Source organism: Artibeus jamaicensis, unplaced genomic scaffold (assembly GCF_021234435.1).
Source record: "Artibeus jamaicensis isolate MK-2021 breed Jamaican fruit bat unplaced genomic scaffold, CSHL_Jam_final scaffold_474, whole genome shotgun sequence".
NCBI classification, from domain to species: domain Eukaryota; kingdom Metazoa; phylum Chordata; class Mammalia; order Chiroptera; family Phyllostomidae; genus Artibeus; species Artibeus jamaicensis.
This window is the reverse complement of record NW_026522046.1, coordinates 47357128-47373147: the sequence shown is the minus strand read 5'-3', so window position 1 is coordinate 47373147 and position 16020 is coordinate 47357128. Positions and strand designations below refer to the sequence as shown.

Genomic DNA, 16020 nt, shown 5'->3' with positions numbered 1-16020 from the left:
CATGACACGATGGTGACGGGCCCAGGTGACGGGCCCAGGAACCCTGGAGGAGGGCTGGCCGAGGCAGGAAGAACTCAGAGTGAACTGTGGGCAGCGCCGTGCTCTCCTTGTCCCATGACCCAGCCCCCTCCTTGCAGGAGCCCCTGGCCCAGGCCTTCTGCCTCGTCTTCATCCCCTTCTCTGCCTCCCTGCCCACCAGGCCCGAGTTCTCCTGAGGCTCTGATGAGTCACAGGGCGTGGGAGTGGCGCCCCACGGTCCTGCTGGAAGCCCGGTGTTTGCAACTTCAGGAAATGAATGAGAATACACTCGGCCCAGAAGGGCCCAGGTTTCCTACAACTAAGGTGTCCTGAGGACGCAGGGACTCGAGCCCAGGGCCCGGCAGAGGCCAGAAGCAGACCCGGGACGGGCAGCCTGGGCACCGGGCCTCCCAGGCCCATGCAATGCCAGTTACCAGACAGCCCTGTGCTGTAGAGGGGATGTCACGGCGGGACGGGGTGACGGCACAGCCCTGGGGCCAGCCCATGCAGGGGGGCGGTCGAGGGGGGCATGTGCACGGGATGCTTATGGGTCTGCACAGGAGAGACTCTGGCTGCCACTTAGAGAAGAGACACAGGGAGTGAGGGGTAACGTGGGCATAGGCGTGGGGGGGGCTCTGGAAGAGGAGGATGGGGGCAGGGCTCCTCATCTCTCTCCTCCCGACCTACTGCATGATTGGAGCCGATCTCAGCCTTGCGGGGCCCACTGAGCCGCTATGAGGGCCTCCCCAGGGCTCACACCCCCAGCCCCCCGCTTCACGGTATGAAGGAGGAGACCGTGCTACGAGCCACATGTGCCTATTTCAATGATAACAAACTCAAAACTAAACCTTCGGTTCCTCAGTAGCATGAGGAACCTTTATGTGCCCAATAGCTTGTGACAATTTAAATAGATGAAATGAAATAAAATTAAGGGTTTGGTTCCTCCAAACCCATCAACCACATTTCACACACTCGGTGGCCCCCCACACTGGGCAGCTCGAACCAACACAGGAAGTGCCACTGGGGGGCGCCGAGACCTCACCCGTGGAGACATGCAGTTCAGGCACACCCAGGAAGCCACTTTTTCAAAAGGGGGATTGGATGCGAGGTCAGCACCCACACAAAAGCCACACGGAGAGCCGGGCCTGGGGCAGGAAAGGGTCCGTTGGAGAAGCCCGAGGGCGGGTCAGCGCACCACGGCTGAGGTCAGCGGGGAGGCACCACCGCGCTTCCCTTACAGGTGCCGCAGGAGACAAGGAGGCCGTCTGCGGCCACCGTCCCTTGTGGTGGGAGTGCCACGTGGGTGAGAGGACGGGGTCCAGTGTTGTGTGTAACTACAAACGGAAGACACGCAGTCACACGCAGCGTGTGTCAAACCTATGCTGATGGCGTAGAAGACGGCTGAGTCAGTAACACGACATAGCGTTGTTCACCGACATAGGAACACGGTGTTCAAAGGCAGCAGTTCTCCCTCTGCATAAACGCAAAGCAATCTCGCCTCAAATTCCACCAGGCTCGGGTGTTGCAGGTTTGTCTTCCTCCTTTTAGGGGCCAGAAGATAGTGTGCGCGGGACAGAATGTGTTTCAAGTTCACAAATAAGAAGAAGCAAGTGAAACTGGCCGGGGAAATAAACTCTGAAAGAGGCAAAGAAAGGGAGAGGATGGGCCCTGTTCACTGTTAAGTAAGATGCACGCTCGGTCATTAAACTAGCGTGGACCTGGCCCGGAGGGGACCGGAGGGCAACGGAAGAGGCCCGATGTCGGTCTGTTCGACCACTGGGGTGACACCTCGGATGTGGGGACAGGAATGAGCCGCAGCGGTGCTGAAGCCCGCATGTGACGCGCAAGGACGGGGAATCCGAAGCAAAACTTGTTCCTTGCGCCAAAATCTCCCATGAATAAAGGCAAACATCAAACATAAAACTGAACAAGCACTAGAAGAAAACACACTTCTTTACATCTTGGGCAGAGAGGATTCTTCAGGGCTGGGCAAACCCAGGAGACAGGAAGGTAAAGTTTCTCCTCCTGAGCTACAAATAAAAAGAAAAATTTCCAGGCTAAGAAAAAAAAAAACACCATAAAATTAAATGGCAAACTGGAGGATATATCTGCGATATATGTGATAAAGTATCAATCTCCTTAGTATATAAAAAACTCTTCCAAGTTCATTTAAGTACAGACTAAAACCTTGCCGGAAAAGTAGCAAAAAGATATAAACAATTTAAAGAAAAACACAATAAAGGACCAATAAGCATAACCTTGTTCTTAATGAAGAAAAAGCCAATTAAAACGAAGGGATACTATTTCTCACTTGTCAAAGATCCTGGTGATGGTCCAACCCTGTACTAGCAAGAAGGCGGGGGAAGTGGAACTCCACACGGTGCAGGTGACACAAGTCAGAACAATCACTTCAGAGAGATTGGCAGTATCTGTCCAAATGCACAATTAGCCACACCCCTGACTCAGAAATTTCACTCCCAGAAATGTATCTCGTAAACACTCACACAAACAGCACAGGCAGGATGCTGCTGGCAACACTGTTTACACAGGGAATCACACACATATAGCGTGTGTTGTACATGTGTAGCACACACATGAAAGAGTGCATGTAAAACAACAGAGGCTTTCTCTATGAAACGGGCTGAGAGCGGAGGTGGGGCAATTTTAGTAAACGCTCCTCTTTGTTGTCACCACCAAGCGTCACTGCCCCAGAGAACCACTCTTCAATCTCGTGGCCGCCCGGGCGGAGGCCGGAACTCCCGGTGGCTGCTTGGCGGATGGTGCTCAGCGCCAGCTGTGCGTCACAGGAAGTCCCCTCAGCCACTGCCCCCCTCACTGCCGGCCCAGTGTAGGTCTCCCACAGCTGGGGGGGGAGACCTGTCATCCTGTAATGCAGCTGTGCCCCATGGCCCAGGGGCCCGATGAGGGGTTACCCTGGACCGAGAACACAGGGAGCTGGTCCCCGAACCAGGAACCAGATGACACATTGCTACAGCCCCTCGACTCTGATCCGCATCCCCCACGGTGCAGCCCTGTGCCGTGAGCACCCCAGACTGCAGCCGCTGGGGCCAGACTGCCACGTGATGCCGTGTGATGCCACGTGTACACAGGGTCAAGTGTGTGAAGACCGGGCATTCATCAGAAGCTCAGCAGGCTGAGGGGTGCTAGGCAGACAGCATGGGTCCCATGGGGGAAGGTGGTCTGCTGTTCTGGCCCAGTTGAGGAAACCAGCCGGCAGGCAGAGGTAAGAAGAGCTGAGCAGACCGAGTCCCTCAGGATGAGCTTTGGCAAAGATGACCGGCCACCTTCTACCAGGTGCCAGAGGCTGGCCGGCCGCTGCCACAGGTGGAGATTCAGCAGGAGACAATGAACTTCTGGGAAGAGCTGTGTGGGCCCTAAAAGGCACCCTAAGAACAATGGGGGGGGCGGCAGGGAGAGAGAGGAAGGAGGGAAAGAGGGAGGGAGGGCGGCAGGGAAGAGCTCGGCAGCAAACGTGGCATTTAGTTTCCGATTCCAGGATGTGTTTGGATTGCGCTGGGTAGCCAAGGACTTCCCAGGTACAACGGTGATTTTATGGGGTTCTTATAGCATCTTATCTGAGGTTTATTTTTTAAAGTGTTCCATTTCTGAAGTTGTTTTCAACTTTGTAGCAATGCTTGCTTCACGCTGAAACACCCTTTTAAGTCCCAGCCTAGTGTGCAGAAATTCCAGCCTGCTCCAAGTGTTTACCAGTGGTAACGAGCCACGCTGGTGCACGCACACCTTGCCACATGACTGTGGGTATCGGGAACAGCTGAGCCGCTTAATTTCACATCTGCACATGTTTACACACCACACACACGTCACTGCGGGAGTGTTAAAGCCAAAGACTCGACTGGCCGAAAACAATTTGTGCAATTTCAGGAAGTGCCTCAATTACCTCTGGGAAAACAGGCTTAGTATTTAAGGGGCGGAAGAGGGCAATACTATTGCTTTTATGATGGTGCTTTGCCTCATTGCTGCCCAGATACTCATTAAGCACCTACTATGTGGCAGGCGCTGCCCCAGGCACAGGAAGAATGACGGGGGCAACACGGACACCGTCCCCTGACTTAATACACTTGCTAATAAACGAAACCCTAACTATGACCCGGGTGTTGTTCTTAATCGTTTATTTAGGCCGTATTCTTCCACCCTCACAGCCCTGTTTTACAGGTGAAGGCACCAAAGCACAGAGCGGGTAAGTTACTTCCCCATGGTCACACGGCTGAGCTGCTGGCAGAGTTGGGACTTGAATCGGGCCGGCGTGGCTCTGGGGCCGGCCCTCCTGACCCCTGCTGGTATCATACCGCCTTTTAATGCGCACAATTCCAAACCATGGTGGGCATCTGTCCATCGAGGGCGGTGTCCACGGGTAATGTACGTGCACCCCCTCGAATGTCCCCACCCGGACTGAGCCACAAAAATAAGATCGACAAGTGGCAGGTGATCCTGCCACCGCAGTCCCTGTACCATCTGCACAGAAAACAAAGGAAAAGAAAATGAACAATGGGTAACCCTTACATGAAACCCCGTCAACGCTGAAACGGAGTCCTTGGTAAAGACCGAACGAATGTTTCTGAAATGTCACTGGCCTCCAGACACTGTCACAGCCTGTACTGCCTGCCGCTGTCCCCTCCCAGTCTGCAGGGGCTCGGCCGCGGCCCTCGGGGTGGTCCTCTGGAGCCGGCGCATTCCACGCCACTCACCCGCACGTCACGCTCCGTCTGCTCCCACGCTCGGGCCTCTGCAGGACTCCCGGCTCCATCAGTGCAGGAAGTCACTGCCTCTCTGCCTGTCTCCACCCGGCTCGCCTTATGCCGCACTCTCAGGCCGGCTCACGGTACTGAGGACAGGTCGGGATCCTGGCCTTGGTCTAGGTAACTAAAACTTTCTAAATGTAGAGGTTACATAGTATCTTAGGGTCCGTTAATAGTCTCTCCCAATATACTTCAAAGACTAAATGAGCGTTCCGACAAAACAGAGCACAGATGGGATTCGGGTGTGAGCCCCCTGTGATGTTTATGAATCGTCTCATGAGGCACACAGACTGATTTAAAAACTGAAGTCCGCCCTGCAGGTGCCGTGTTGGGTGAAGCTGCTGGTGGAGTTGGAGAGTGAGCTCGTGGACGCGGCTCCTCAAGAAAGAGAGACACGGGGACAACCAGCCCTGGGCCCCTTTCCAAACGGCTGCTGTGTCTCAGGCCAGTTCCTGAGCTGTGGCCCAGCGCGCACTTCTGATGGGTGGTCTGCTTTTCGGAGAGGCACCAGAGTGGTACAGACCTGGGCCCAGCCGGGGGGGCGGGGGTTCTCCATCACCACCTGAGATCCGCCCCTCCCTCCGGTGGGTTGTGGGCGAGGGGTCGGGATCTGTAGGAATTCACTGGAACCCCGGCTCCAGCCCAGGACACTGCCACTACTTGGCCCCGAGCAGCAGGGAATTCTGGAATCACGTGAGGACGGGGGGGCTCCCCGGAAAGCACACCGCCCACCACAGGGGGGAGGGGACCTCCCCGCCCACACACAAATCACAGCTCCCTGTGGTGTGACTGCTTCTGAAAAGGCACTTTCTGGCTTTGATCCCTAAAATCGCAGCCACCAGGCTCCCTGGCAGAACAGACGTGACGCTACCGCCCCCTGGTGGCGGGTGAGTGCCGGTGCTCAGAACTTCAGACCCGCTGGTGGGGACAAGGGACAGGAGGTCTCTGTCCTGCAGGAGCCAGTGAGCAGCCAGCCCTGAACAGCGGCCGCGATGGGGGCAGTTTTGCCTGTTCCCACTGGCCTGACTCTGGATGTCCTCACTATCTGCAGGTTCTGGTCATCTGGACGGCGGGGCTGCAGGGAGCACATCATTTCACAGAGACGAAAACCAGCGCATCAGTAGCAGTGGGCAGGGGGGAGGGACCTGGGAGCCAGGCTCAGGTCTGGAATCCCTGGTGGGCCCGGCGGGAGGGGTGGGGGAAGACGACTGGCCTCTCGGGCCTGAGGCTGCAGTGCCAGGCTCCCAGCAGAGCGCTGCCCTGAGGTCCAGGGGCAGCCTGGCCTGAGACGCCCAGCTGCCAGGGTTGTACGGGCTGTCAAGTCTCGTGAGGGGGAAAAACAAATATAGTACCTGTCTCAGAAGGTCGCAAGAAGGACCAAATAAAACGATGCACGGGACATGTCTGGCACAAATGGAAGTGCCCCCAAAATGGGGCGCTGATAACTAATTGCCTGATAATCCCTTGTACAGCTTATCGTCCACACTGGGACACGCTGCTGCCACCCTGCCAATGAGGAGCAGCCACGAGGAGGGCTGGGCTCTACCCCGGGCAGACTCGCCTTGGGGGCAGGGGGGCCCCGCCCGCACCCTCCACACACCCTCCCGCGGCCCATAGGGGAGCCAGTGTCAGTGCCAGGTTCGCCTCCTCCCCAGCTGTCACCGCACACAGGCCGCCCCCGCACTGAGCAATGCAGGGCAAGGAGGGAGTGGGGCGCAAAGGAAACCTGAGGGTGTCACCCCAGGAACGCCGTGAACACGGGGGTCATCGTGAGCTGAAGGTGGTGAAGCAGCCACTCAGGGAAGTTCCCGTCCTGCCACCACCCCGCCCCTTGGCCCCCCGTGTACGGACCATCGGCCCCCCTCCGGCTGGGGGCGACTCTGGACCCTTGGCCCGGACCCTGTGGACAGCTGGACTGCTGCCCCCATCCTGTCCTGTCCTTCCTCCACACGTTTACTCTCCTTTGCTTTTTTAAAACACTTTCCTTCATTTAAATCATATTCCTTTTTCAATTACATTAGAAAGATCAACTATATGAACAATAAAATGGCAATAAATACAAATCGATGATTGAATCTAGAGAACAAAATAAGTGAACAAGCAGAGCAGAAACAGATTCAGGCACAGGGACCAGACCGACGGCTGCGGTGGGGGCACGGGAGGGTGGGGGGGGTTGTGGGGGCTGCTGGTGGAAGAGGCGCAGGGACTGAGAGGCACAGATTGGCAGGCACAGGGCGTCCGGCACAGCACAGGGAACCGAGTTGGGGGTCGGGGACGCTGCAACGCCCCTGCGAGGGGCTGCTGGGGACGAGATCCGCTGCTCCTCACTGCATTCCACTTCGCTGAGGCTTCTCCCAGGTGGTACCTGCGCCCTCATAGCTGCTTTTCTCTCGTGACCCCGTCTTTCTGTTAAAGCTCTGCAGCCGCACCCCAAGGAGGGTCTGGTCCAGCGCCCCCTGCAGGGGGAGGGCGGGGAAGGCCGCAGGGAGGCCACCCTGGGAAATCCTCCTCCTGAGCCAATTCCTACTTGGTGGAAAAGTCTGACTTACGACGGTGTCACTGGCGGGGGTGATGGGGCCACGGGGTGGGCTCAGGTACTGGCACACTGCCCACGGGGACCGCGCAGGGCCTCCCCAGCTCCCGAGGTCATTTATGGAGGACACACCTGGGGTCCAGGAAGGTTCCCGACTTGGCTGAGGACATGCGGTGCATTGTGTCTCCCTGATGCTCGGGGTTTACATTCACATCCCACACACAGTGAAAGCAACTAATTCTGTCTGTCACCCTCCAGGTCTGCCTGGGGCTGGCCCCTCACACTGACCTCGCCACGACCCTGGCGTAGGGGGGACTGCCCGCCCTCCGCCACGAGGCCAGGCTTGGGGTGGTGACCGACTCGCCTGGGGTCCCCACTGGTCTTGCCACCAACTCTGTGCTTGGAAGGGACCAGGACCTCAGCAAACAGCGTTGAATGAATGAATGGAAGACGAACGAGCGAGGGAGGTCGCAGAGCCAGGGCTCAGGTCAGGTCGGTCCGGCCCGGACACAGGAACGTTGCCGGGGCCGCCGCGGTGCCCTGTGAGCACTTGGATGCATCCGTGAGCTGCAGTAAGTGGCTGACGGAGCAAGAGGCGTGTGAAGCTCTCTCACGGGGCTGTGCTAGGGTGTGCGTGACACGTGGGCCATGGGACACTCCACGCGCGTCCCTGCAGAGGACCAGCTCCTCCCGGCCACGTGAAGGGGACGGGTGTCTTGGCCTGCCCTGGCCTCAGTGTCCCCACCTGTAGACCGGGGGTGACAACAGCACCTTTTCCACAGAGTTCTTGTAAAAAGATGAAATGATATATGTTTCAGGTCAAGCCCATAAATAAGCAGGAACTGCTTTATTATCTTTAAAATAAAGCAGACAGTGCGACGGAAAGTATAAAGATGATAAAGTAAAACAAGATACTATGTTGAGCCAAAAAATAATAATAAGTCCATAATTAGCTACCTGAATTAGGTAACACTTTTCTCTTCTAATTTGGAAGCAGGCCGACCTCAAACACCTCTTTCTGTGGTGTTAGGATTACACGGGGGAAACCCAGGCGGCAGCTGCCACAGTCAGTAACGAAGGGAAAAGTACTGGCCCTTCCCACAGTGAAAAGGGTTTAGTTCCACCCCCACCCCGCCCACTCGTCTTCAAAACCTAGCAGCTAGCAAGCACCTCGCAATATGCTGGAAACTTAATGACCTCCCTATAATCTTATCGATGAGGTCTTTTCTGCTTAGAGGTGCACACTGTATTCTTTTATAGAGTCGGAGCCAGAACAAAAACAGAGTAGAAAACGCCTTAATAAATATGCTGAACATTAACTGCCCCACAGAAGTCAAAAAAGTTTGCAAGGACGTGAAGGTCCCCAGAGGCAGCTGCTGCGGCTGGCCACCCGGTCCCCGGGGGTCTGCAGCTCCAGCACTCCCCCAACCACCCTGCGAGTCCCGCTCCCTGCGGGTGAGCCCACTCACTGCCTTGCTGCTAGAGCTCAGAACACGGCGGGTGGCGGCCGCTCTCACCCAGAGACCAGGTCACAGACCGGGAGCCCCGTTCTGCACTCTCTCGCCTGCTCTGCTGGCAGCCAGCTGCCAGGCAGTGAGCTGCCACAGGGAGAGGCCCACGCAGCGGGCACTGACGGAGGCCACCAGCCCCCAGGGAGCAAGTCCCCAGCCCAATGCCCCTGTGGAAACAGTCCTGCCCGCCACCATGCGGCGGCCGGGATGCCACACTCCTGTGGTGTGGCCTTCGGGCGAGACTGCGGTCGAGGCTCACCTGCTTGCAGACTCGGGGGCAGGGGCGCCCACTCGGCCATCCCTGGGTCCCTGGCCCCCAGAAACTGGGACGGCAGAGGCTTCTGGCCTTGGCCCCCCGGGCTCTGAGTCAGTCTGTCATACAGCAGAGGAGAACGAATACACGGATGCATGTCACGTGCTCACTGCTTCCCAGTCACTGCCACAGGCGCGCCACGCACACCCTCAGATGTAAGTCCTCCTGGCACCCACTTCTCGGGCAGGGAGACCGAGGCACGGGTGGGGGAGTGGATCCACACCCTGGGCCATTTCTCCGCACTGCCCTGGGGTGCACAGGTCAGGGCAGCGTGAGCCTGCCGCACCCGACACAGCTTTCCGGGTCACGCCACCACTCCACACCGGCTGGACCAAACGCGGTGACGGGCCTCTGCGGCACGGAGCTCTCTACGGCAGGAAGGCGACCCTCCCCGCCATCCGCTTGGAGACGAGTGACCCAACATTTTCTGGATGCTGTGCTCGGGAAAGTGTCTGCTGCACCCGGGAAGGGCGGACGGCAGAAGGGCTGCATCCGCTCCCCTCTGCCGGTCAGGGAGGGCCTGGAGAACATGGCGGGGTCACCTCCGCCTCACCGAGGGCCAGCCCCCTGGCTCTCATGGCCATGGGCACTCAGGAGCAGGACACTCTCCCCCACGGCTGAACCGCACTTCCGGCGCCCGGCACCCCCCAGCCCCTGCATGGAGGCCTCCCAAGAGAAAGTGTGCCCGAGTGCGGAGCGTCCCCTCCTTCTAAGACATACGACGTCCTGAGCATCCCGAAGGACTTCCACTGTACCTCACAGGTCTCAGACCTCCTGCCCAAGGACGTTTAAGGGGGATTTCTGTGCACGATTGAGCCCCAGGAACTGCACACCGAGGACACCTGGCTGAATGGGAAACCGGATGGGAAACGCCTGGACTCCACACGGAACTGGAACCGCCCATTCCTGTCCTGCTGGGAGGTCGTCTGGCAACTCACCGCTGAGGCTGGGGTGGTGAGGAGGACACGGCCGGGCCAGCACACCCACCCCGAGAGCAGACGCTGCGCACGGACTATGCCCTGGATCTGAGAACCCTCTTCATCATCCACTTGCTGTCCACGAGGCTGGGACAGGCCGGATCTGCCCCCGGGGTGCAGGGGCCGCAGGGTGAGAGGGAGGGTCATCACCGAGGCCGGGGGTGGTGACCCCACATTGAAGAAAAAGCCTGTGGTGTGTCCCCCGCCCACAGGCTCGGGCTCTCAGGCCGACTGCCAGTCATCCTGCTGCTCGCTTGAGGTCGAACTTGGCTCAGGAGCTGGTGGGGGGGCGGGAGCAAAACACCCCCTGCAAACGGGGAAACCCAGGTGCAGACCCGGCCAAGGGTGGAGCTCAGTGACCCCGTTCCATATTCTTTTCACGGCACGACGGGTCTGGTCAGGCAACATCCCTGGTGGCTGGGACGACGGTCCTCAAAATGACTCCCACTTGGAATCTCCTGGGGAACCCTCCTGGGGTCCCCAGTCCCTGAGACTGCACATGGTCTGTGGCAGCCAGGGCACAGGGGTCTTCAGACCACCCAGGGGGTCTCCGCTGATGGGAAGAATGTAAGGACATCACTCAGACTCCTTCTGTGCCTCTCGGATATTCCCCGTCCGTCACTTGAAGACGTCAGGGGGTATCACAGGGCATTTGTTTCAATAAAGGGGAGTTGATTCTCCAGAAGAGTAAACTTTTCTGTGGTTCGCATTTTCCGACTTAGCTTCGGGCAGAGCTCTGTCGATCAAAAAAGTCCATTCGAGTTGTAGACGACAGCAAAAGTGGTGTTCATCCCGCTACCGTGGGGAACTACACTCACTGCCTGAAACCAACAGAACATTGTCTGAGAACTTGGACTTCAGGTTAGCTTGGCAACGACTGAATGAACGCTTGTTCTGGGAACCAAGGAGCCCCTGCCCTCGACCCAAAGCGCATGGAACTCCTGGTTCAAGGCCATGCTTTGCTTTCTCAGCACAAAGAAAAAAACATTCCCAGCCTAGGACAGGGATGCATATGCTAAGTGAATATTTGCACAAGAGAAAGTAATCTTATTTTAATAAAAGTTCCCATTCGTTAGTGATTGTGAATTAACGATGATACAGTTTCAGTTATTTATTTTTAGTATTTTATTTATTTGTTTATAGGGAGGAAAGAGAAGGAGAAACAGAGGGAGAGAAACATCAGTCTGTGGTTGCCTCTCATGCGCCCCCTACTGGGAACTGGCCTGCAACCCAGACATGTGCCCTGACTGGGAATCGAACCTTTGACCCTTTGCTTCACAGGCCCGTGCTCAATCCACTGAGCCATACCAGCCAGGACCAGTTTCAGTTATTTTTTTAGGTAGCACTTAATGAACATACTCATTAAAAATTATTCACCATTAATGACTGCCCAGCTAACAGGACCACACACCCAAGGGTGGGACAGGTGGAGTGGCCTTTATAACAGTGAGGCCGTCAGACTGAACCTCAGAAGCCACTCGGTCGCTCCAGCGGACTGGCCAGCTCTCTCTTCTTCGGACGGCTCACAGTGATTTCTGCAGAGCTGTCTGCGCTCGGGGACTGACCCCTCAGTCCAGCGGGGTTTGGTGTCTTCACCCATCATTTGACGTGTCACAGGACACTGTGGACAAGCCGCCGACGCTCAAAGGGCCGCACCGCATCCCTCCGCACGGAGAGGACAGGCTCCGATGGGCCTTCTGTCCTTTGCTGCGCCACCCGCGCTGCCACCAAAGCCTGAGCCGCATCGGAGCTTCCCTGGCTGCAACTGCAGCCCCAGCCGGAGCTGCGTGACAGTCTCCTGGCTTCTTCTCCACCATCCCCTCCCCTTCCCGGACACATTCTCCAGACTGTTTGTCCAAAGAATAATGTCGCAAGTCCTCCACGGCCGCTGAGGCCCTCGGGGCCCTGGCTGCAGCTAGCCTCAGGGGCCACCACCTGCCCTCACCTTGTACTCCAAGCTCCACTCTGCCATGCAGGCCCCTTTCTGTCCCCAAACGCATACAGTTTGCCCCTGCACTGGATGTATCTCCTACTCGCTCTGCCTGGACGCCAGCCACATGGAGTCCACACGGGGAGCTTCCTCCATGGGCCGGGTGCCAGCTGTGCAGAGGCCTCTGAGGCCACTCGAACTCGAGGGGCTGATGTCAACCCTCAGCAAGTCCTTTTCCCAGCACTGTCCCCAGAGGCATTCTTCACCAGCTGCACCCACCCTGGACCCTGCGAGGCCAACACACCTGTGCCCTGCACTGCAAGCCTCCTGAACGCCAGCTGGTTCACAGCGGGGGTAAGTGGGGGTGTCCCTCCCTGCTCAGCTTCTCAGTGCCACCCAGGGACAAGTGGGGGTGTTCCTCCCCTCACAGCTTCTCGGTGCCACCCAGGGACAAGTGGGGCTGTCCCTCCCTGCACAGCTTCTCTGTGCCACCCAGGGACAAGTGGGGGTGTCCCTCCCGGCTCAGCATCTCAGGGCTATACCTTCACATCTCAGCTCCTGCCAGGCAGCTGCTCTCCTGTGGTTCCAGAGACACCCCCTATTGATTCCCTGAGTCCTGCCCCTGAGAACCAGCTCCTAATTAAAACCTCATGAACCACTACAGGGTCCCAATTCAGAGGCCTGACTGACACCACCCCGCCCTGTCCCCTCCTTGGTCACTCCCTCACATTGTCCTGCTCTGTTTTCTCCACTGCACACACCACTCAGACAGAACGGGGTTCACTTACTTCTTTCTAGCGTCCCCGTTCTCACCCCCAGACATACGCAGGAAGCTCAGCGTGCTCACTGCTCTACACGCTGGGCCTAAAGCAGAGCCTGGAGGATAGGATCGCTGAATAAATAGCGAGAGAATAAACGACCCAATGTGCGCATGAATACCACCAGCTCGCTGCCTGCTCCACCCTCCACCTCCCCAGCAAGGACCACCCACCCGCCCGCCCCATCGCACACAAAATAGCATGCTCCTCTCCCAGACCTCCCGCCTCCGCCCCCACCTCAGGGTGTTGATTTTTCCTTTGGCAGCATCACCTCCAACACATTTGATATTTATTCATTTACATGTTTCCCCCAACAAAAAACACATCAGCCCTGAAGGCGGGAACGCTATTGAACCACCGCTGTGCTCTGGGAGCCTAGAGCAGTGCTTGGCCCAGGGCTCCGCCCCCACTCACATTTGCTAAAATGAACAGCCTGCAAGTGGGCGGAATTTCACAGGCAGCCATTCAGGGTTGCGCCGCCCTTCCTGGAAAGAATGTAATCGGTGCCTTGCTCGACGCCCGAGAAAACAGTGCCATCTTCCAAGACCTGACCTTGCTCCCCTAGCAGCATCGTGAAGACGCCCAAGAATGACTGTAAATGCTGCTGGACGCAGGCGCAGGGAGAGAGAAGGTCTAAGAGTGAGCAAGACCCTGTGTTTGTGACAACTGTTGCTTGAGAATGTGTACCAGGAAGCTTACCTAAGGTCACAGCCATTGGGGAATCCTTCCCGAAAGTACACAGTACATAAATGATACATTTGTATGAAGCTCGCTCTCTGGTCCACTGTGGCCCCTGTTGGCACCAACAGCGCAGACGGACCAGGGCCGCGGAGGCTTGCTCTCTGACAGCCACTCTCCCGGACGCAGCTCTCCAGGAGAGGCCTCATTCCACACCGCCCCTGGGGTCCAGACTTTATTCTGCGTGCTGATCGCAGATTTGAAATAAATGCCTCCTCCCCGCCACTGATGACTCATACCTGCCCCCTCACCTTCCAGAGCATCTGAATGGTGTGGGGTGTGGGTGTGGGAGGAGGCTGGTGGAGAAGGGAGTCCCCATGGATCGATTGTCCCTGAGGGTGGCATGTCACTCTTTCAGGCAGCAAGATTCCCGAGTAAATGTCCTAAAGGCCTAAAAAGTGAGTCCCTTCCCTCCCAAAACCATTCGACCAAAACTGGCCAACCGTGGGGTAATGAGCAACCGCGCCGCTCACCCAAACATTGGCTCTTCTTCCACTAGTGCAGATTGGGAACGTGTGAGTCACGTCACCACAGTGAGTCCCTAGGAATGAGGTGACCCCTCATCTAACCAATAAGTGCAGCAGCTGGGACGAGCCTCCGGGTGACAGCACAGCATGAGCTCCCGAGCTCCCCTCGTCACTTCAGGGGCGAATTGCTCCCCGTCCCCGCCTGAGCAGACACCCAGGGCAGGGGCGTCACTGGAGGTGGTGACCAGCCCAGGTCCCGGCCCAGGCGCTGAACACCCACTGGGCAGGCTGGGCATGCAGCCCAGAGGGTGCTCGGGGACCCGGGACCCTCGGGGAGTGCGACCCCACCCCAGGCAGGACAGGAGGGGACCTAGGCTGGCAGGCCTGCCTGAGCTGTCGCCACGTCCCCTGGTCTCCCGGTCCCCTGTCGGCCCGGACCTCCGCGCCCAGACCCTCACCACGTCCTCCAGCAACAGGTGTCGACCGTGCGCCCAACGGCCCACGCGCTCGCCCTCACCCGGCAGAGGCCGTCCACGAACACGCGCGGGTCCAAGTGGCAGGCGATGGTGGCGCTGGGCAGGTCCTGCATGTCCACCTCCTCCATCTCGCAGTCGATGAAGCTCCAGTCGCCGCCGCCCCCGTCTGCCTCGGCCGCCCCGGAGAAAGGAGCGAAGGGCCGCAGCGTCACCTCGGGCCGCACTCGAGCTGCGGCCGCCGCGGCCGCCTCCCCGAGCCGGGGTGCCGCCACGCCGTCCTCCATCCTGGCGCCAGAGCGCCCTCCTCGACCGGCCGCGCCGGGCTCGTGCTCTCCCGTCTGCCTGCCGACTCGCGGTTAACCCCCTCGCTTTGGTGTCGCGTCTGACCGTCACCGCCGCGCCGGCAGCCTCTGCGCGCCAGCCAGGTCCGCCACCGTTTCCCTTCGTGTCCTGGCTGCCCAGCTCTCGAGGGCGGAGCTCCGGCGGATTCAGCAGCGGGGCCCTTTAAGGTTGGACTTGCTGTGTGTTTTTTTTTTTTTTCGTCCCGCCCTCCAAGAATAGAAGGCCAGTAAAGGAATGGAGTTCTTCTCACGTGATTCTCACTAGCTCGCCCTCAGCTTGAAGCCTCCGGCAGCCATGTTGATTACGGGCAAAGGCCTGTCTGGGGCTAGTTCTGCTTTTCCAGCTGCGGGTCCCAGCAGCGTGGAGCTAGGCAGTGTCCTGGGCACCGGATGGTAGCTGAGTTGACAGCTAGGTTTCCATGCGGTGACATTTGGAAGCGCATAGGCTAACTATCGGAGATTTAAGTGCAATCTAGTGCAGGCAATGGCTCTGTGGCCACGGGCAAGGGGTTGGATGCCTACTGTGCGTTATTACGGGTAGTCGCAAATAAGGAGTGAAGTGGACCTGGACAACAGTACCTTACCTTCACATTTCAGCATATTCGTCTTCATGTCAGTGTTCAAAGTTTGTATCATCAGAAATGATCTTTTGAGTTAACACCATGTACTAGGTGGGACAGGAGGTATCAAAGGCACGGAAACGTTCGTCCTTACCTTGGGGAGTTTGTCCTTCCCTCTTACGGAGGAAAATCAGCCTGTCTGTCTCTCCCCGCTTCCCTGCCTCCGCCGCTGACAGAAGCCCTTCATCTTGGAGGACAGTGGTAGAGTGAAAACCCAGTCTGAATTCCAGCTTGGCCGTCAGTGACTCGGCCAGGGTCCCCATCTCATGAAAAATGAGGTCATATATGGTGCAGGACCCAGGACAAGGGTCTGTTTATGTGCTAGGTTTTCAGGACGACGTCAAATTAGACCTGTGTTTTCTCCAAATGGAGGCTTACCTTGGAGTTAGGAACCATAAGTGATTATGATAAAACGCACATCCGACGCACAGCTGATGTTTCTTCAGAACATGCTGTGTGCTGTGGTTGCTGTTAGGACAGTCGTAGGCCCGTTGGTGTCC

At 57.7% G+C, this 16020-nt stretch overlaps 1 protein-coding gene across 1 annotated transcript in view; it reads right to left on the bottom strand.

The window, feature by feature from the left end:
• The window catches only part of RCAN1 (regulator of calcineurin 1), a 60421-nt gene extending 45384 nt beyond the window's left edge, over nt 1–15037 (bottom strand). Inside the window, exon 1 of the mRNA XM_037127169.2 lies at nt 14601–15037. Coding sequence (XP_036983064.2) covers nt 14601–14843 — 243 coding nt within the window. The 5' untranslated portion in view covers nt 14844–15037. The remainder of the gene's footprint in view (nt 1–14600) is intronic.
• Nucleotides 15038–16020: the final 983 nt, after the last annotated feature.